General features: G+C 46.5%; 1 protein-coding gene across 5 annotated transcripts in view; it reads left to right on the top strand.

The window, feature by feature from the left end:
• Positions 1-22,141, top strand: part of MYO19 (myosin XIX) — a 171,523-nt gene that overhangs the window by 88,414 nt on the left and 60,968 nt on the right. For all 5 annotated transcript variants that reach the window (XM_069945889.1, XM_069945890.1, XM_069945894.1 and 2 more), the window contains one exon: positions 19,200-19,273. In XM_069945889.1, the coding sequence (XP_069801990.1) occupies positions 19,200-19,273 (74 nt within the window). The remainder of the gene's footprint in view (positions 1-19,199; positions 19,274-22,141) is intronic.

Raw genomic sequence — 22,141 nt, forward strand, 5'->3', positions numbered from 1 at the left:
CCTTATTAACTATGTTACTATATAATAGGAGCATAATGTGTGTGCGAGAGCTCCGTGAGTGATGGCTCATCAGCACCTGGGATTTGGTAGTGCCGAGGGGAAGATTCTTCTTGGCTGAATATTTTGGGGGCTTATTCCCTTGTCTAGGGTCCACACCAATGCAGATGACTCTGAGCCTTTTACTTTGGGAAAAGAGACGTGATCAAAATGCATGTTGTTTTCCATTTTATTCTCCATTACTGTTGGCCAGTGGGCAGGGCCGTTTCTAGGGGAGGCCGCGCCGAGCCACCGCACGGGGCGCCCACAGCTAGGGGGCGCCAGGTGGCGCCCGACAGTACCCAGCCCGCAGCCCCCGCATCATTAGGACTGGCCCGAGGAACTGGAATCCAAGTTCCAGATCCCCTGGCCAGAGAGACCTTTAGCTGTGCGTACAGCAGGCACAGCTAAAGGAAACAGTGCTGGGGCAGAGACAGCAGCTTCCTGTGCAGGCGGCCTCTGTATGACAGGATGGCTGCCTGCACCGGAAGCCTGAAGAGGACGGAGGGACCTGAAGAGGAGCTGGGGGCAGCAGGGGGAGAGGTGAGTAGCTGGTGGGGGATCCTGCTCAGAGGGAGCCCCGATATGTCCCGATAAGCCCGCCGCCGCACCCCCCCCCCGCGATAAGCCCCACCCCTGACGATAAGCCCCGCCCCGGCGCCAGAGCTGACGGGTCACCCAGTTCTCCCCTAATCCTGTATGTCAGTGTATAATGGAGATCACCCAGCTCTCCCCTAATCCTGTATGGCAGTGTATATTGGAGGTCACCCAGCTCTCCCCTAATCCTGTATGTCAGTGTATAATGGAGATCACCCAGCTCTCCCCTAATCCTGTATGTCAGTGTATAATGGAGATCACCCAGCTCTCCCCTAATCCTGTATGTCAGTATAATGGAGGTCACCCAGCTCTCCCCTAATCCTGTATGGCAGTGTATATTGGAGGTCACCCAGCTCTCCCCTAATCCTGTATGTCAGTGTATATTGGAGGTCACCCAGCTCTCCCCTAATCCTGTATGTCAGTATAATGGAGGTCACCCAGCTCTCCCCTAATCCTGTATGTCAGTATAATGGAGGTCACCCAGCTCTCCCCTAATCCTGTATGGCAGTGTATAATGGAGGTCACCCAGCTCTCCCCTAATCCTGAATGTCAGTATAATGGAGGTCACCCAGCTCTCCCCTAATCCTGAATGTCAGTATAATGGAGGTCACCCAGCTCTCCCCTAATCCTGTATGTCAGTATAATGGAGGTCACCCAGCTCTCCCCTAATCCTGAATGTCAGTATAATGGAGGTCACCCAGCTCTCCCCTAATCCTGTATGTCAGTATAATGGAGGTCACCCAGCTCTCCCCTAATCCTGTATGTCAGTATAATGGAGGTCACCCAGCTCTCCCCTAATCCTGTATGGCAGTGTATAATGGAGGTCACCCAGCTCTCCCCTAATCCTGTATGGCAGTGTATAATGGAGGTCACCCAGCTCTCCCCTAATCCTGTATGGCAGTGTATAATGGAGGTCACCCAGCTCTCCCCTAATCCTGAATGTCAGTATAATGGAGGTCACCCAGCTCTCCCCTAATCCTGTATGTCAGTATAATGGAGGTCACCCAGCTCTCCCCTAATCCTGTATGTCAGTGTATAATGGAGGTCACCCAGCTCTCCCCTAATCCTGTATGGCAGTATAATGGAGGTCACCCAGCTCTCCCCTAATCCTGAATGTCAGTATAATGGAGGTCACCCAGCTCTCCCCTAATCCTGTATGTCAGTATAATGGAGGTCATTCAGCTCTCCCCTAATCCTGAATGTCAGTATAATGGAGGTCACCCAGCTCTCCCCTAATCCTGTATGTCAGTATAATGGAGGTCACCCAGCTCTCCCCTAATCCTGTATGTCAGTATAATGGAGGTCACCCAGCTCTCCCCTAATCCTGTATGGCAGTGTATAATGGAGGTCACCCAGCTCTCCCCTAATCCTGTATGTCAGTATAATGGAGGTCACCCAGCTCTCCCCTAATCCTGAATGTCAGTATAATGGAGGTCACCCAGCTCTCCCCTAATCCTGTATGTCAGTATAATGGAGGTCACCCAGCTCTCCCCTAATCCTGTATGTCAGTATAATGGAGATCACCCAGCTCTCCCCTAATCCTGTATGTCAGTGTATAATGGAGGTCACCCAGCTCTCCCCTAATCCTGTATGTCAGTGTATAATGGAGGTCACTCAGCTCTCCCCTAATCCTGTATGGCAGTGTATAATGGAGGTCACCCAGCTCTCCCCTAATCCTGTATGGCAGTGTATATTGGAGGTCACCCAGCTCTCCCCTAATCCTGTATGTCAGTGTATAATGGAGGTCACCCAGCTCTCCCCTAATCCTGTATGGCAGTGTATAATGGAGGTCACCCAGCTCTCCCCTAATCCTGTATGGCAGTGTATATTGGAGGTCACCCAGCTCTCCCCTAATCCTGTATGTCAGTGTATAATGGAGGTCACCCAGCTCTCCCCTAATCCTGTATGTCAGTGTATAATGGAGGTCACCCAGCTCTCCCCTAATCCTGTATGTCAGTATAATGGAGGTCACCCAGCTCTCCCCTAATCCTGAATGTCAGTATAATGGAGGTCACCCAGCTCTCCCCTAATCCTGAATGTCAGTATAATGGAGGTCACCCAGCTCTCCCCTAATCCTGAATGTCAGTATAATGGAGGTCACCCAGCTCTCCCCTAATCCTGAATGTCAGTATAATGGAGGTCACCCAGCTCTCCCCTAATCCTGTATGTCAGTGTATAATGGAGATCACCCAGCTCTCCCCTAATCCTGTATGGCAGTGTATATTGGAGGTCACCCAGCTCTTCCCTAATCCTGTATGTCAGTGTATAATGGAGGTCACCCAGCTCTCCCCTAATCCTGTATGTCAGTGTATAATGGAGGTCACCCAGCTCTCCCCTAATCCTGTATGGCAGTGTATAATGGAGGTCACCCAGCTCTCCCCTAATCCTGTATGGCAGTGTATAATGGAGGTAACCTGCTCTCCCCTAATCCTGTATGTCACTATATCAGTGTATAATGAAGGTTACCCAGCTCTCCCAGCATCCTGTATGTCAGTGTAATGGAGGTCATCCAACTCTCCCAGCATCCTGTATGTCAGTGTAATGGAGGTCACCCAGCTTTCCCAGCATCCTGTATGTCAGTGTAATGGATGTCATCCAGCTCTCCCAGCATCCTGTATGTCAGTGTAATGGATGTCATCCAACTCTCCCAGCATCCTGTATGTCAGTGTAATGGAGGTCACCCAGCTTTCCCAGCATCCTGTATGTCAGTGTAATGGATGTCATCCAGCTCTCCCAGCATCCTGTATGTCAGTGTAATGGATGTCATCCAGCTCTCCCAGCATCCTGTATGTCAGTGTATAATGGAGGTCACCAGGGCCGGACTGGGACTGAAAATCGGCCCTGGCATTTCAAAGCACACAGGCCCACTTACCGTACGGGGTCGTCTACCAGACAAACATTATAGGCTCTTAGCTCCAGCACCATCATCACCTCTATACAAACTCCCCATCTATATTGTTCCATGCTGTTACAGTGCCCACTTTATGCCCCTTGTAGTATTTAGAGCCAGGTTCCCTCTATGTCCTCATATAATAGAAAGGCCCCTGTGACCCTTATATAGAAAACATCAAATAAAAAGGGATCAGAAAACCTTCTCTACCCCATAATGGTATTGATAGGAACTATACTAGAGCACATAAATACATGAAATATAAAAAAATATACAAATACAGACATATACACCGCACACAGCTCTGTACTCAGCAATATACAACACATACACCCCACACAGCTCTCTACACAGACATATACACCGCACACAGCTCTGTACACAGCTATATACACCGCACACAGCTCTGTACACAGACATATACAACATATACACCGCACACAGCTCTCTACACAGACATATACACCGCACACAGCTCTGTACTCAGCAATATACAACACATACACCCCACACAGCTCTCTACACAGACATATACACCGCACACAGCTCTGTACACAGACATATACAACATATACACCGCACACAGCTCTCTACACAGACATATACACCGCACACAGCTCTGTACACAGACATATTCACCGCACACAGCTCTGTACTCAGCAATATACAACACATACACCCCACACAGCTCTCTACACAGACATATACACCCCACACAGCTCTCTACACAGACATATACACCGCACACAGCTCTGTACACAGACATATACACCGCACACAGCTCTGTACACAGCTATATACACCGCACACAGCTCTGTACACAGACATATACACCGCACACAGCTCTGTACACAGACATATACACCGCACACAGCTCTGTACACAGCTATATACACCGCACACAGCTCTGTACACAGACATATACACCGCACACAGCTCTGTACACAGACATATACACCGCACACAGCTATGTACACAGACATATACAACATATACACCGCACACAGCTATGTACACAGACATATACAACATATACACCGCACACAGCTCTCTACACAGACATATACACCGCACACAGCTCTGTACACAGCTATATACACCGCACACAGCTCTGTACACAGACATGTACAACATATACACCGCACACATCTCTCTACACAGACATATACAAAATATACACTACACACAGCTCTGTACACAGACATATACACCGCACACAGCTCTGTACACAGCTATATACACCGCACACAGCTCTGTACACAGACATGTACAACATATACACCGCACACATCTCTCTACACAGACATATACAAAATATACACTACACACAGCTCTGTACACAGACATATACAACATATACACCGCACACAGCTCTCTACACAGACATATACACCGCACACAGCTCTCTACACAGACATATACAACATATACACCGCACACATCTCTCTACACAGACATATACAAAATATACACTACACACAGCTCTGTACACAGACATATACAACATATACACCGCACACAGCTCTCTACACAGACATATACACCGCACACAGCTCTCTACACAGACATATACAACATATACACCGCACACAGCTCTCTACACAGCTATATACACCGCACACAGCTCTCTACACAGACATATACACCGCACACAGCTCTGTACACAGCTATATACACCGCACACAGCTCTGTACACAGACATATACACCGCACACAGCTCTGTACACAGACATATACAACATATACACCGCACACAGCTCTCTACACAGACATATACACCGCACACAGCTCTGTACACAGCTATATACACCGCACACAGCTCTCTACACAGCTATATACACCGCACACAGCTCTTTACACAGACATATACAACATATACACCGCACACAGCTCTCTACACAGACATATACAAAATATACACTACACACAACTCTCTACACAGACATATACAACATATACACCGCACACAGCTCTCTACACAGACATATACACCGCACACAGCTATGTACACAGACATATACAACATATACACCGCACACAGCTCTCTACACAGACATATACACCGCACACAGCTCTGTACACAGCTATATACACCGCACACAGCTCTGTACACAGACATATACACCGCACACAGCTCTGTACACAGACATATACACCGCACACAGCTATGTACACAGACATATACAACATATACACCGCACACAGCTCTCTACACAGACATATACACCGCACACAGCTCTGTACACAGCTATATACACCGCACACAGCTCTGTACACAGACATGTACAACATATACACCGCACACATCTCTCTACACAGACATATACAAAATATACACTACACACAGCTCTGTACACAGACATATACACCGCACACAGCTCTGTACACAGACATATACAACATATACACCGCACACAGCTCTCTACACAGACATATACACCGCACACAGCTCTCTACACAGACATATACAACATATACACCGCACACATCTCTCTACACAGACATATACAAAATATACACTACACACAGCTCTGTACACAGACATATACAACATATACACCCCACACAACTCTCTACACAGACATATACACCGCACACAGCTCTGTACACAGCTATATACACCGCACACAGCTCTGTACACAGACATATACACCGCACACAGCTCTGTACACAGCTATATACACCGCACACAGCTCTGTACACAGACATATACACCGCACACAGCTCTGTACACAGACATATACAACATATACACCGCACACAGCTCTCTACACAGACATATACACCGCACACAGCTCTGTACACAGACATGTACAACATATACACCCCACACAGCTCTGTACACAGACATGTACACCGCACACAGCTCTGTACACAGCTATATACACCGCACACAGCTCTGTACACAGACATGTACACCGCACACAGCTCTGTACACAGCTATATACACCGCACACAGCTCTCTACACAGCTATATACACCGCACACAGCTCTGTACACAGACATATACAAAATATACACCCCACACAGCTCTCTACACAGACATATACACCGCACACAGCTCTGTACACAGCTATATACACCGCACACAGCTCTGTACACAGACATATACACCGCACACAGCTATGTACACAGACATATACAACATATACACCGCACACAGCTCTCTACACAGACATATACACCGCACACAGCTCTGTACACAGCTATATACACCGCACACAGCTCTGTACACAGACATGTACAACATATACACCGCACACAGCTCTGTACACAGACATGTACAACATATACACCGCACACATCTCTCTACACAGACATATACACCGCACACAGCTCTGTACACAGCTATATACACCGCACACAGCTCTGTACACAGACATATACACCGCACACAGCTATGTACACAGACATATACAACATATACACCGCACACAGCTCTCTACACAGACATATACACCGCACACAGCTCTGTACACAGCTATATACACCGCACACAGCTCTGTACACAGACATATACACCGCACACAGCTCTGTACACAGCTATATACACCGCACACAGCTCTGTACACAGCTATATACACCGCACACAGCTCTGTACACAGACATATACAAAATATACACCCCACACAGCTCTCTACACAGACATATACAGCGCACACAGCTCTGTACACAGCTATATACACCGCACACAGCTCTGTACACAGACATATACACCGCACACAGCTATGTACACAGACATATACAACATATACACCGCACACAGCTCTCTACACAGACATATACACCGCACACAGCTCTGTACACAGCTATATACACCGCACACAGCTCTGTACACAGACATGTACAACATATACACCGCACACATCTCTCTACACAGACATATACAAAATATACACTACACACAACTCTCTACACAGACATATACACCGCACACAGCTCTCTACACAGACATACACACCACACACAGCTCTGTACACAGACATGTACAACATATACACCGCACACAGCTCTCTACACAGACATATACACCGCACACAGCTCTGTACTCTGCAATATATAACATATACACCCCACACAGCTCTGTACACAGCAATATACAACATATACACCGCACACAGCTCTGTACACAGCAATATACAACATATACACCCCACACAGCTCTGTACACAGCAATATACAACATATACACCCCACACAGCTCTGTACACAGACATATTTAACATATACACCGCACACAGCTCTGTACACAGACATATACACTGCACACAGCTCTGTACACCGACATATACACTGCACACAGCTCTGTACACAGCTATATACACCGCACACAGCTCTGTACACCGACATATACACCACACACAGCTCTGTACACAGACATATACAACATATACACAACACACAGCTCTGTACACAGACATATACAACATATACACCGCACACAGCTCTGTACACAGACATATACACCGCACACAGCTCTGTAAACAGCTATATACACTGCACACAGCTCTGTACACAGCTATATACACCGCACACAGCTCTGTACTCAGCAAAATACAACATATACACCCCACACAGCTCTGTACACAGCAATATACAACATATACACCCCACACAGCTCTGTACACAGACATATACACCGCACACAGCTCTGTACACAGATATATACAACATATACACCCCACACAACTCTGTACACAGCCACAAACAACATATATCACGCCTACACGGCTGCCACAAGGTTTCTTCTGTCTGCGCAATTGTGCCACTTCCAGTTAATGTTTTATTGGGCATAATAGTGGGTGTAGTAGTGGTCTGGGGGCATATTGGTGGGTGTAGTAGTGGTCTGGGGGCATAATGATAGATGTAGTAGTGGTCTAAGGAGCATAATGGTGGGTGTATTAGTGGTCTGGGGGCATAATGGTGGGTGTAGTAGTGGTCTGGGGGCATAATGATAGATGTAGTAGTGGTCTGGGGCATAATGATGGGTGTAGTAGTGGTCTAAGGAGCATAATGGTGGGTGTAGTAGTGGTCTGGGGCATAATGGTGGGTGTAGTAGTGGTCTGGGGGCATAATGGTGGGTGTAGTAGTGGTCTGGGGGCATAATGGTGGGTGTAGTAGTGGTCTGGGGGCATAATGGTGGGTGTAGTAGTGGTCTGGGGGCATAATGGTGGGTGTAGTAGTGGTCTGGGGGCATAATGGTGGGTGTAGTAGTGGTCTGGGGGCATAATGGTGGGTGTAGTAGTGGTCTAAGGAGCATAATGGTGGGTGTAGTAGTAATCTGGGGGCATAATGGTGGGTGTAGTAGTGGTCTGGGGGCATAATGATAGATGTAGTAGTGGTCTGGGGCATAATGGTGGGTGTAGTAGTGGTGTGGGGCATAATGGTGGGTGTAGTAGTAATCTGGGGGCATAATGATGAATGTAGTAGTAGTCTGGGGCATACCTCCCAACCGTCCCGGATCCAGCGGGACAGTCCCGATTTCGGGGCCATGTCCCGCTGTCCCGGAACGGGCCCCAAGTGTCCCGCTTCCCAAAACGTACCTGGCCCTTTAATTGCGGGTGCTCCTGATCAGCGCTGGTAGATAGGGGCTGTGCACAGATCGCTCTAGTGGCCGGAAGCTGCATTCTGCCTCCGGTCACAAGAGGTCTCTCTCATCCCCTGCATTCTGGCGCGGAGCGGGAGAGTGACGTCACCAGCAGAGCCGAGAGGAAGGAGAAGCAGGAGGGCTGAAGCACAGAACAGAAGAGAGTGAGTATGTGCGTATTCTTTTTTTAAATCATGGTGGGGGGAGGCTATCTGACAGGGAAGGTGTTCATAATGAGAGTGCTCTCTGCAAGGATGCGGATGGGGCCGGGATCGGGGGTGTAACTGGGGGCATTACCTACTGGAGACACTGTGTGTGTGTGGGGGGGGGGGGGGTGTGTGTGTGGGGGGGGGGGGGGGGGGGGGCGCAGCATTCTGACACCACTGGGGGAGGGGGGGTCTTCATCACTGTGCTGTTATGCATTCTGGCTTGGGTCGGAGGGGGGAGGCGCTGCAGTCAGACAGCAGAGTGATTAGCAGTGTCCTATATCAGGCCGGGGGGGGGGGGGCAAGGGGGGTGTCTGCATATTTTGATTTAATTAACCAGGACCGCTGTCAGACTGGGGGGGGATGGCTGCCACTGCCACAGCCACAAACTGTGACACTGAAGGCCATCTGACACTCAGCAGCTGTGGCCTTCAGTATCTGTCAGGGGCAGCTGACCCTCTCAAAGCCCTGAGCTCACATACCGCACAGCTGCCAGCCCCGAAGCTCTTATCTACAGCCCCGCGGCACTGGCATTCATCTTCTCCCCTGCTTATCTTCTCCTCGCTGCTGATGACGTCACATGTCAGGGACAGACAGAAGAGAAGAGTGCAGGGGCCGCGGAGCTGGAGATAGGAGCTGCAGGGGCTGGGAGCTGTGTGTGGGGCTGTGCAAGTAGCCACTACTACTGAGAAATCCACTGCTGTGCTGCCATGTCAGTATCCTTTTTTATTTTTCTGGTACACAGGGGGGCTTTACATAGATAGATAGATAGATAAATAGATAGATAGATAGGAGATAGATAGATAGATAGATAGATAGATAGATAGATAGATAGGAGATAGATAGTCTATTTATCTATCTCCTATCTATATATCTCCTATCTATCTATCTATCTATCTATATATCTCCTATCTATCTATCTATCTATCTATCTCCTATCTATATATCTCCTATCTATCTATCTATCTATCTATCTCCTATCTATCTCCTATCTATCTATCTATCTATCTATCTCCTATCTATCTCCTATCTATCTATCTCCTATCTATCTCCTATCTATCTATCTCCTATCTATCTCCTATCTATCTCCCATCTATCTATCTATCTCCTATCTATCTCCTATCTATCTATCTATCTCCTATCTATCTCCTATCTATCTCCTATCTATCTATCTATCTCCTATCTATCTATCTCCTATCTATCTATCTCCTATCTATCTATCTATCTATCTCCTATCTATCTATCTCCTATCTATCTATCTCCTATCTATCTCCTATCTATCTATCTCCTATCTATCTCCTATCTATCTCCCATCTATCTATCTATCTATCTCCTATCTATCTATCTCCTATCTATCTTCTATCTATCTATCTATCTATCTATCTATCTAATCAAAAGAATCTCTGTGGCACTCAAAAAAATAGTGAAAAAACTTGTGGTTTATTTGCCCATAACCGCAACGTTTCGAACTCGCAATGAGTCCTTTCTCAAGCAGTGTTCAAGCACATATGGCATAAGGTGAGTATAAATACATACAAGTGATCATTAGCAACAGTGGAAACAACTTAGCAATTAGTGTCAACAGAATCAAAATAAACAACAACACGTGTATCTCAAGCAGTGGCAATCATTTACAGTGCAAATCTGTACAGTGTAAATAAAGAATGTGTAATCACCAGTTACAGTGTTTAGGGAAGTGTCCATAAATTCATTAAGTCCTTAGAAAAGTCCATGGTTTGTACAAAGAATCCGGAATCTCAGGGATCATCACCCACCATGATGTCAGTATATCCGCGGCTCCCAAGATGGTGAATTCGGCGTTGTCCAGGACCAACTGCGCATGTCCAGAGTGTCACCGCATAGGATCATACATCCGCGATCCATACTGTGACGTATTCAGCTGGATTAACCGCTTCATTGCTAGCCGAAGCCGATGCTGTACATGGCAACAAATAAACCAACTGTAAATGGAGAACGTCTTCTCAGCAGGTGCGCACACTTAATCTCGGCCTTATCTGGACACCAGTACTGTACTACCATGTAGAGGTACAAGAGATCGGGAACGAGCCATCCGGGCTGCTGTAAACAGCAACACACGTGATCGCTCGGTGTATGGAGATCCCGGACTCGCTAAATAACAAACCCTGGATCACCTCCACTAAATCCACTCACTCAACCACCTACGGATTCCAGGTAAGTATCCCAGCCGTGCCTACTGACGTATAGACTCCAACAGTAATGGTACATGTCACAAAAAAACGCAACAAAAAAACGCAGTATAGACTCATAGTCTGAATGGTGGTGTAGGACATATTTGCCGATGGGAGGTCCGTTCTCTGGATCATCATGTGGTGGTGTTCCCTTCAATTCCAGAAATAAGAATGCTTGAATATCTAGATATAGAGAAAAGAAAATTAATATCCGATAACATATATTATATCCAATAACATACATATATTAAATGCCATATATGCAATGGGTCCACGTATAAGCAGAGGAGGAAAACAGATTCAGTCAGAGCTATAAGTGAATCCTTATCCACAAATTCTAGGAGTGATTTTAAAATCTACGTTGAGACCAAATGGTTTCAGGGAATTAAGCTCAAAAATCCAGTATAATTCCCGTTTTTTCAGCCTTGCTAGTCTATCCCCACCTCTTATGGGAGAAGTAATGTGTTCAATGAACATAATGCGTAGGTCTTGTTCTTGGTGATTCTTGTCACAAAAATGTTTAGATACAGGTAAATCTGATCTCTTTTTCCTTATCGTGTATCTATGCTGGATGAGGCGTGTCTTGACGTCTAGTGATGTTTCCCCAACATAGATCATGGGACATGGACAGATAATAACATAGATGACCCAATCAGTTTCACATGTAATGTGTTGTCTGATGGGATATGTTTTTCGTGTAGTGGGATGGATAAAGGTATCACCCTTGATAACATACCTGCAATTAATGCATCTCCTACAGGTATGACAACCCGGTCTCAGGGGTCCCAGAAGCAATTGTTGTGTGGGTCCAGGGGTACTATGTGTAGCGGCATGTACAAGACGGTCTCTTAAATTGGGGGCTCTCTTATAGGAAAATAGGGGCCTATTCTGAAAATCCTCAATGTCTGGAAGTCCCCGTTGAAGGACCCCCCAATGTTTATGAATGATTTTAGCAATCTGGCCACTCAATCCATTGAATTGAGTGACAAATGGGATTCTGGAGTCAGTGTTGTGATCTACACGTTTAATGAGAAGGTTTTCTCTTGGTATGCCAGACACATCCTCCATAGACTTCTGGGTTATGTGCCTGGGATAACCCCTTCTATGAAAATTGGTGGCAAAATTTGTCAGGGTATGTTGGAATTCAGATTCATCTGTAACAATGCGTTTAATGCGCATGAATTGACTTTTTGGTAGGGATTGTACCGTGTTCCTGGGGTGATTGGAGTCAAATCTCAAAAGAGTGTTTTTATCTGTAGGTTTGGTGTACAACTTGGTAATAAATCTATTGTTGCAGCGATATACCAACGTGTCCAGAAACTGTGTTTCTGTGTCAGAATAAGAGATGGTAAATTGTATGTCTGGATCCATGTTATTTAGAAAGTTGTGGAATGCTAACAATTCTTCCTCATCACCACCCCACGCCAGGAACACATCGTCTATGTATCTCCACCACGCAACAACATGGTCAGCGTGGTGGGACACATAGACATGTGACTCCTCAAGTGCGGCGACGTACAGGTTAGCAAAAGTGGGCGCAACGTTAGACCCCATCGCGGTCCCTTTCCTCTGTAAAAAGATTTTTTTGTCAAACATAAAAAAATTACATGACAACACAATATCTAGTAACTGAACCAGAAAGGTCTGACATGTTGGGGAGAGGTCAGAAGTATGGAGCACATGCTCAATGGCCCTAATACCCTTTTCATGTCCTATGGACGTATAGAGGCTAGCGATGTCTAAGGATGCTATAAAGGTGACTTTGGTTGCATCTAATTCCTTAAGTTTAAGAAGAAACTGTGTTGTGTCCTGTAAGTATGACCGCATTTTTGTCACATGGGGCTGCAAGACTCTATCTAAAAAGATAGAGGCCTTGTTCAACACTGACCCCACCCCCGACACAATAGGTCGACCTGGGGGATTGTCTAGTGACTTGTGAATTTTTGGTAATAGATAAAATAGCGGAATCACAGGGTATTCCACCCATACAAACTCCCATATCTTCTTATCTATGCAACCCTCTGCCAAAGCCGCATCCAAAACACTCTTTATTTTTGATTGTATTTCCTTGGTAGGATCTCTGTGTAAAATTTCATATACATTTGCATCCATCAATTGGCGATAGGCCTCCTCCATGTATTGGGTAGTATTCATAACCACGACACCACCACCCTTATCCGCAGGTTTGATGGTGATGTCGTGGTTACGCACAAGTTCTCCCAGAGCATGTATCTCGTCCCTCGTCATGTTAGGGTTGCTAATAAAGCCCACTGGTGTGTTCATTTTTAATTTAGAAATATCGCCCTTAACCCCTGAAATAAATGTTTCTATGGGGTGTGATGTAAGAAGAGGAATAAACTCACTTTTGGTGAATAAATCGAAATTTTTAAGACAGAGTTCTGGAGGGACCAACCCCGGCGTAGCACCAGATACAGTATCACCAAGGGTGGTGCTCCAGACTTTGAGTTTGATACGTCTAAAAAATTTCCATAGATCCAACTCCAATTCAAACCAGTTAACACCATTTCCTGGACAAAAAGATAAGCCCCTATTCAGTACATTAATTTGCATATCATTTAATTTATAAGAGGAGATATTCACCATTAGTTGTTCTCTACTGCGGTATTGTCCTTGCCCTGGACCCACACAACAATTGCTTCTGGGACCCCTGAGACCGGGTTGTCATACCTGTAGGAGATGCATTAATTGCAGGTATGTTATCAAGGGTGATACCTTTATCCATCCGACTACACGAAAAACATATCCCATCAGACAACACATTACATGTGAAACTGATTGGGTCATTTATGTTATTATCTGTCCATGTCCCATGATTTATGTTGGGGAAACATCACTAGACGTCAAGACACGCCTCATCCAGCATAGATACACGATAAGGAAAAAGAGATCAGATTTACCTGTATCTAAACATTTTTGTGACAAGAATCACCAAGAACAAGACCTACGCATTATGTTCATTGAACACATTACTTCTCCCATAAGAGGTGGGGATAGACTAGCAAGGCTGAAAAAACGGGAATTATACTGGATTTTTGAGCTTAATTCCCTGAAACCATTTGGTCTCAACGTAGATTTTAAAATCACTCCTAGAATTTGTGGATAAGGATTCACTTATAGCTCTGACTGAATCTGTTTTCCTCCTCTGCTTATACGTGGACCCATTGCATATATGGCATTTAATATATGTATGTTATTGGATATAATATATGTTATCGGATATTAATTTTCTTTTCTCTATATCTAGATATTCAAGCATTCTTATTTCTGGAATTGAAGGGAACACCACCACATGATGATCCAGAGAACGGACCTCCCATCGGCAAATATGTCCTACACCACCATTCAGACTATGAGTCTATACTGCGTTTTTTTTGTTGCGTTTTTTTTGTGACATGTACCATTACTGTTGGAGTCTATACGTCAGTAGGCACGGCTGGGATACTTACCTGGAATCCGTAGGTGGTTGAGTGAGTGGATTTAGTGGAGGTGATCCAGGGTTTGTTATTTAGCGAGTCCGGGATCTCCATACACCGAGCGATCACGTGTGTTGCTGTTTACAGCAGCCCGGATGGCTCGTTCCCGATCTCTTGTACCTCTACATGGTAGTACAGTACTGGTGTCCAGATAAGGCCGAGATTAAGTGTGCGCACCTGCTGAGAAGACGTTCTCCATTTACAGTTGGTTTATTTGTTGCCATGTACAGCATCGGCTTCGGCTAGCAATGAAGCGGTTAATCCAGCTGAATACGTCACAGTATGGATCGCGGATGTATGATCCTATGCGGTGACACTCTGGACATGCGCAGTTGGTCCTGGACAACGCCGAATTCACCATCTTGGGAGCCGCGGATATACTGACATCATGGTGGGTGATGATCCCTGAGATTCCGGATTCTTTGTACAAACCATGGACTTTTCTAAGGACTTAATGAATTTATGGACACTTCCCTAAACACTGTAACTGGTGATTACACATTCTTTATTTACACTGTACAGATTTGCACTGTAAATGATTGCCACTGCTTGAGATACACGTGTTGTTGTTTATTTTGATTCTGTTGACACTAATTGCTAAGTTGTTTCCACTGTTGCTAATGATCACTTGTATGTATTTATACTCACCTTATGCCATATGTGCTTGAACACTGCTTGAGAAAGGACTCATTGCGAGTTCGAAACGTTGCGGTTATGGGCAAATAAACCACAAGTTTTTTCACTATTTTTTTGAGTGCCACAGAGATTCTTTTGATTATATAATTTAGCACCTATGGTCACAAGGGTCCTTACTGTTTGGCACCATTTATATTCGTCTTGAAGGAGTGCTGCGCCACAGAATATTTTATCTATCTATCTATCTATCTCCTATCTATCTATCTATCTATCTATCTATCTATCTATCTATCTCTAGGAGATATCGAAGAAAATTCCGCAGCACACCAGCTTATAGTGAAAAAGGAGTAGTATTTATTGCAAGTAGCAAAAACACAAAAGAGATGCAACGTTTCTGTCTACTCCAAGACCATTGTCAAGCAAGCAAGCATTCACTACAAGCTGGTGTGCTGCGGAATTTTCTTCGATATTTGTTGGGACCCCGAGCCTAGGGGCTTACTCCGTACAGCACCCGCCACCTGGAACTGGAGGTGCGGCTTCTTCCCCTTTTTTTCTATCTCTAGGAGATAGATAGATAGATAGATAGGAGATAGATAGATAGATAGATAGATAGATAGGAGATAGATAGATAATCTATCTATCTATCTATCTATCTATCTATCTATCTATCTATCTATCTATCTATCTCCTATCTATCTATCTATCTCCTATCTATCTATTTATCTATCTCCTATCTATCTATCTATCTATCTATCTATCTATCTATCTATATTCTGTCTATCTATCTATCTATCTATCTATCTATCTATCTATCTATCTATCTTCTATCTATCTGTCTATCTATCTATCTATCTATCTATCTCCTATCTATCTATCTATCTCCTATCTATCTATCTACGATCTATCTATCTGTCTATCTATCTATCTATCTCCCATCTATCTATCTATCTATCTATCTATCTATCTATCTATCTCCTATCTATCTATCTCCTATCTATCTCCTATCTATCTATCTGTCTGTCTGTCTGTCTATCTATCTATCTATCTATCTATCTATCTCCCATCTATCTATCTATCTATCTATCTATCTATCTATCTATCTATCTATCTATATTCTGTCTGTCTGTCTATCTATCTATCTATCTATCTCCCATCTATCTATCTCCTATCTATCTATCTCCTATCTATCTCCTATCTATTTATTTATTTATTTATCTCCTATCTATTTATCTATCTATCTATCTATCTATCTATCTATCTATCTATCTATCTATCTATCTCTAGGAGATAGATAGATAGATAGATAGATAGGTAGATAGATAGACAGATAACAAATGTTAGCAGCACAAGCCATGATTTTGGTGCCAGCAAATTAATTCTTGACCATTTTGAAGCGTGAAAATGGCGATCGACTCGCCGAAACATCATGTTTATGACTGATTTAGGGGCGTGTCTTGGGGTTTAGGGCGTGTCTTGGGTGGGGTTAGGGGCGTCTCCATGTCCCTCTTTCCTCTCAGCCAAAGTTGGGAGGTATGGTCTGGGGGCATAATGGTGGGGTGTAGCAGTGTTCTGGGGGCATAATGATGGGTGTAGTAGTGGTCTGGGGGCATAATAGTGGGGTGTAGTAGTGGTCTGGGGGCATAATGATGGGTGTAGTAGTGGTCTGAGGGCATAATGATGGGTGTAGTAGTGGTCTGGGGGCATAATGGTGGGTGTAGCAGTGTTCTGGGGGCATAATGATGGGTGTAGTAGTGGTCTGGGGGCATAATGGTGGGTGTAGTAGTGGTCTGGGGGCATATTGGTGGGTGTAGTAGTGGTCTGAGGGCATAATGATGGGTGTAGTAGTGGTCTGGGGGCATAATGATGGGTGTAGTAGTGGTCTGGGGAATAATGGTGGGTGTAGTAGTGGTCTGGGGAATAATGGTGGGTGTAGTAGTGGTCTGGGGGCATAATGATGGGTGTAGTAGTGTTCTGGGGAATAATGGTGGGTGTAGTAGTGGTCTGGGGGCATAATGGTGGGTGTAGTAGTGGTCTGGGGGCATAATGGTGGGGTGTAGCAGTGTTCTGGGGACATAATGGTGGGTGTAGTAGTGGTCTGGGGGCATAATGGTGGGTGTAGTAGTGGTCTGGGGGCATAATGGTGGGTGTAGTAGTGGTCTGGGGACATAATGGTGGGTGTAGTAGTGGTCTGGGGGCATAATGATGAATGTAGTAGTGGTCTGGGGGCATAATGGTGGGTGTAGTAGTGGTCTGGGGAATAATGGTGGGTGTAGTAGTGGTCTGTGCCTCAATTACTCACACACTCTTCTGCTGCTGCTGATGATGATGATGGTTCCTCCTCTGTCCCGACTACTACTTCTACTACTGCTGCTGCTGATAGGGAGGAGGAGAGTCAGACACAGGCGCTGCCCCCGGCCTTCAGTGAGGGAGATCATGTGACCTTTGCAGGGGAGGTCATGTGATCTCTGCAGGACCCAGAACTAACATGGGCAGCAGGGGGCGGGGCTTCCCGGGACAGGAAGAAGAGGAGGCCGCACTGCACTGTGAGTAAGAATGCAGCCTGTAACCTCCTGATGCTGCAGGGCTGTGTGATTGGCTGGGCAGCATCAGGAGATTACAGGAGTTGGGGGAGGAAATAGCCGGGTATGGAGGGGTCCGGACCGGCCCACGGAGGGGGCGGCCCCTCTGGCATTTGCCAGAACTGCCCTATGGCCAGTCCGGGCCTGGAGGTCACCCAGCTTTCCCAGCATCCTGTATGTCAGTGTAATGGAGGTCATCCAGCTCTCCCAGCATACAGTTTGGGACCTTATAGGTGGGAAGGAAGTTTCTGGAAGTGCGGATCCTGAGATGTTTGTCTGGCAGGTTCAGAATAGATGAATTGTAGCTGCAAGAAACCGTCATGGTGGTCTGAGCCGGATGGAGAGAGAAAGTGAAAGTGGCGCCTCAGATCAAAGAAGACGTCACCTGGGAGTCCCTGTATGATGAATTTGTATTGAATAGAACATTATCTGTTAGGAGCGCTGCACTGCTCTATGCTGCAATACACACACTGCTTCTTCCTAGTATCCTGAATCTTGATAAAAGAGCGGAACTGAGTGAGGTGGTGGGGGGGGGGGGGGGGGGGGGGGCGTCGTGGGCGCTTTTATCAAAATTCGCCCTGTTGCCAAAATGACCTAGAAACTGCCCTGCCAGTGGGTCATGACCAATCTCTCCTCCAAGATTTGTGGTATAGTGAGGGGCCACTCAATGGAAAGGTCTCAAAGGATCCTTGTGTGTGTTTGGTGGATTCGTTGCCCTTGTATATAACTAGCCCATGTGCCATTTTGTGTGGTGAAACTTCTTCTTCCTCTTCCTCTTCTTTTTTTTTTTTTTTTTTTTTTTTTTTTTGAAAGGTTGTCAGTTTTGCAGCTGTAATTTACAATTGGGACGGGGGGAATAATTCTGATTGTGCTGTAAGAATTATTTATGCACCTTTTTAAAATCCGAATTGTTGTTAATGCTGAAATGTTAGTACTGATAGACTGATCACGTTGTCATCTGCAGATTGTTTGACTGGCTGGTGACTACAATCAATAAACACATCTGTTCTGAATCTGGGAGATGGAACAATTTTCTTGGTAAAGGATTTAGTATTTTTATTACCACAAGTCGTGCTTTGCTTCTAGTATTGTAGATAAATGATCCGGATTGTTGGCCCTTACCGATAACATTGCGAGGCATACAGTACAGGCTTTTATCCATAATGACTTTATTCCTATATACTCACAATGGTACTCTTCATATCTCTGTAATGTCTGATTTTTGTCTATGTATGTACCCCCAGAATTGTAAAGTGCTGCGGAATCTGACACTATATATAAATAAAAATTATGATAATTATGTGCTCAATCGGATTCAGGACAGGGAAACGGGCGGCCAGTCCATAGCTTCACTGCCTTCATCTTGCAGGAACTGCTGACACACTCCAGCCACATGAGGTCTAGCATTGTCCTGGATTAGGAGGAACCCCAACCGCACCATCATATGGGCTCCGAGGGTCTGATCTTGGTACCTAATGGCAGTCAGGCTACCTCTGGCAGCACATGGAGGGCTGTGCAGCCCCCCCCCCCCCCCACCACCACCACCATTACTGACCCACTGCCAGACCGCTCATGCAGGCAGCAGATCGCTCTCCACAGTGTCTCCAGACTCTGTCCCGTCTGTCACATGTGCTCAGTGTGAACCTGCTCTTATCTGTGAGGAGCACAGAGGGCGCCAGTAGTGAATCTGCCAATCTTGGTGTTCTCTGGTAAATGCCAAGCATCCTGCACAGTGTTGGGCTGTGAGCACAACCCCCACCTGTGGATGTCGGACCCTCATACCTCATGGAGTCGGTGTTTAACTATTTGTGCAGACACGTGTGGCTGCCGGAGGTCATTGTGCAGGGCTCTGGCAGTGCTCCTCCTGGTCCTCCTTGCACAAAGGCGGAGGTAGTGGTCCTGCTGCTGGGTTGTTGCCCTCCTACAGCCTCCTCCACATCTCCTGGTGTACTGGCCTGTCTCCTAGTAGCCTCCAGCCTCTGGACACTACGGCCTCCTCCACGTCTCCTGGTGTACTGGCATGTCTCCTAGTAGCCTCCAGCCTCTGGACACTACGGCCTCCTCCACGTCTCCTGGTGTACTGGCCTGTCTCCATGTAGCTCCTCCAGCCTCTGGACACTACGGCCTCCTCCATGTCTCCTGGTGTACTGGCCTGTCTCCTGGTAGCCTCCAGCCTCTGGACACTATGGCCTCCTCCATGTCTCCTGGTGTACTGGCCTGTCTCCATGTAGCTCCTCCAGCCTCTGGACACTACGGCCTCCTCCACATCTCCTGGTGTACTGGCCTGTCTCCTGGTAGCCTCCAGCCTCTGGACACTACGGCCTCCTCCATGTCTCCTGGTGTGCCGTCCCATCTCCTGGTAGCCTCCAGCCTCTGGACACTACGGCCTCCTCCACATCTCCTGGTGTACTGGCCTGTCTCCTAGTAGCCTCCAGCCTCTGGACACTACGGCCTCCTCCATGTCTCCTGGTGTACTGGCCTGTCTCCTAGTAGCCTCCAGCCTCTGGACACTACGGCCTCCACATCTCCTGGTGTACTGGCCTGTCTCCTGGTAGCCTCCAGCCTCTGGACACTACGGCCTCCTCCACGTCTCCTGGTGTACTGGCCTGTCTCCTAGTAGCCTCCAGCCTCTGGACACTACGGCCTCCACATCTCCTGGTGTACTGGCCTGTCTCCTGGTAGCCTCCAGCCTCTGGACACTACGGCCTCCTCCACATCTCCTGGTGTACTGGCCTGTCTCCTGGTAGCCTCCAGCCTCTGGACACTACGGCCTCCTCCACATCTCCTGGTGTACTGGCCTGTCTCCTGGTAGCCTCCAGCCTCTGGACACTACGGCCTCCTCCATGTCTCCTGGTGTGCCGTCCCATCTCCTGGTAGCCTCCAGCCTCTGGACACTACGCTGACAGACACAGCTCTCCTTCTTGCCACAGCTCGCATTGATGTGCCATCCTGAATGAGCTGCACTACCTGAGCCACTTGTGTGGGTTGTAGGTCTCAAATTACCTCCATGGTTGAGAGCAATGACAAAATGCAAAAGTGACCCAAAAAAACAGCCAGAAGGGATGAGAACAGAGACATGGTGTGTGGTCCCCAACTGCAGAATCTCTCCATTATAGGGGGTGTCCTGCTATTTGCCAATAATTTCTATCTGTTAATTGTTCTATTTGCATAAAAGCAGGAAAAATGGATTCCCCATCAGTGCTTCATAACTGGACATGGTGATTCCATAAAGGTGCAATTAAGTTATATTGTGTTAACTGTTCTCTTTATTTTTTCAAGCAGTGTAATTTATTAATATATTGGTAGTAAAGGTTTATTCTCTTTTGTTTATAACACATATCTTAAGTGGTAATTCAGTTACTTCTCTTAAAGGGGAACTATCAGCAGGTTAGACTAAACTTACCTGCCGATATGTCCCTATTGCACAGGAGACACAGAGGAGGAAGGTATGTCTCTTACTTTCCTCCTCAGCGCCATTCTGGTGCCAGTGTGTGCTCCACGGTTCGGTGAAACTGTTAGGAGCACTGGGGCACCCTTAAGGAGCACTGCCTGCCCCCATAGTGCCAATCCAGCCCGCCCCCCTTCCAGGGGTGGGCTTGATTGGCGCTATGAAGGAGGGCAGTGCTCCTAGTGATCTTACCGGACTGTGAAGCACACGACTAACTGCATCGGAACGGCACAGAGGAGGAAGGTAAGATACATTCCTTCCTCCTCTGGATCTTCTGTGCAATAGGGACCAATCAGCAGGTTAGGTTCGTCTAGACCCAAAGGTTCTCATCAAAAGGAGGCTCTGACCACCTTGGAGGGGGCAATAGAAAAGTACCTGCGTCCACGGGGATGAATGTCCGCCTTGGCTATCCTGTGGGCACTGAGTGAGACATGATCAGGGAAGCTAGCCATCAGGGT

This window comes from Dendropsophus ebraccatus, chromosome 11 (genome assembly GCF_027789765.1).
Source record: "Dendropsophus ebraccatus isolate aDenEbr1 chromosome 11, aDenEbr1.pat, whole genome shotgun sequence".
Classification (NCBI taxonomy): Eukaryota; Metazoa; Chordata; class Amphibia; order Anura; family Hylidae; genus Dendropsophus; species Dendropsophus ebraccatus.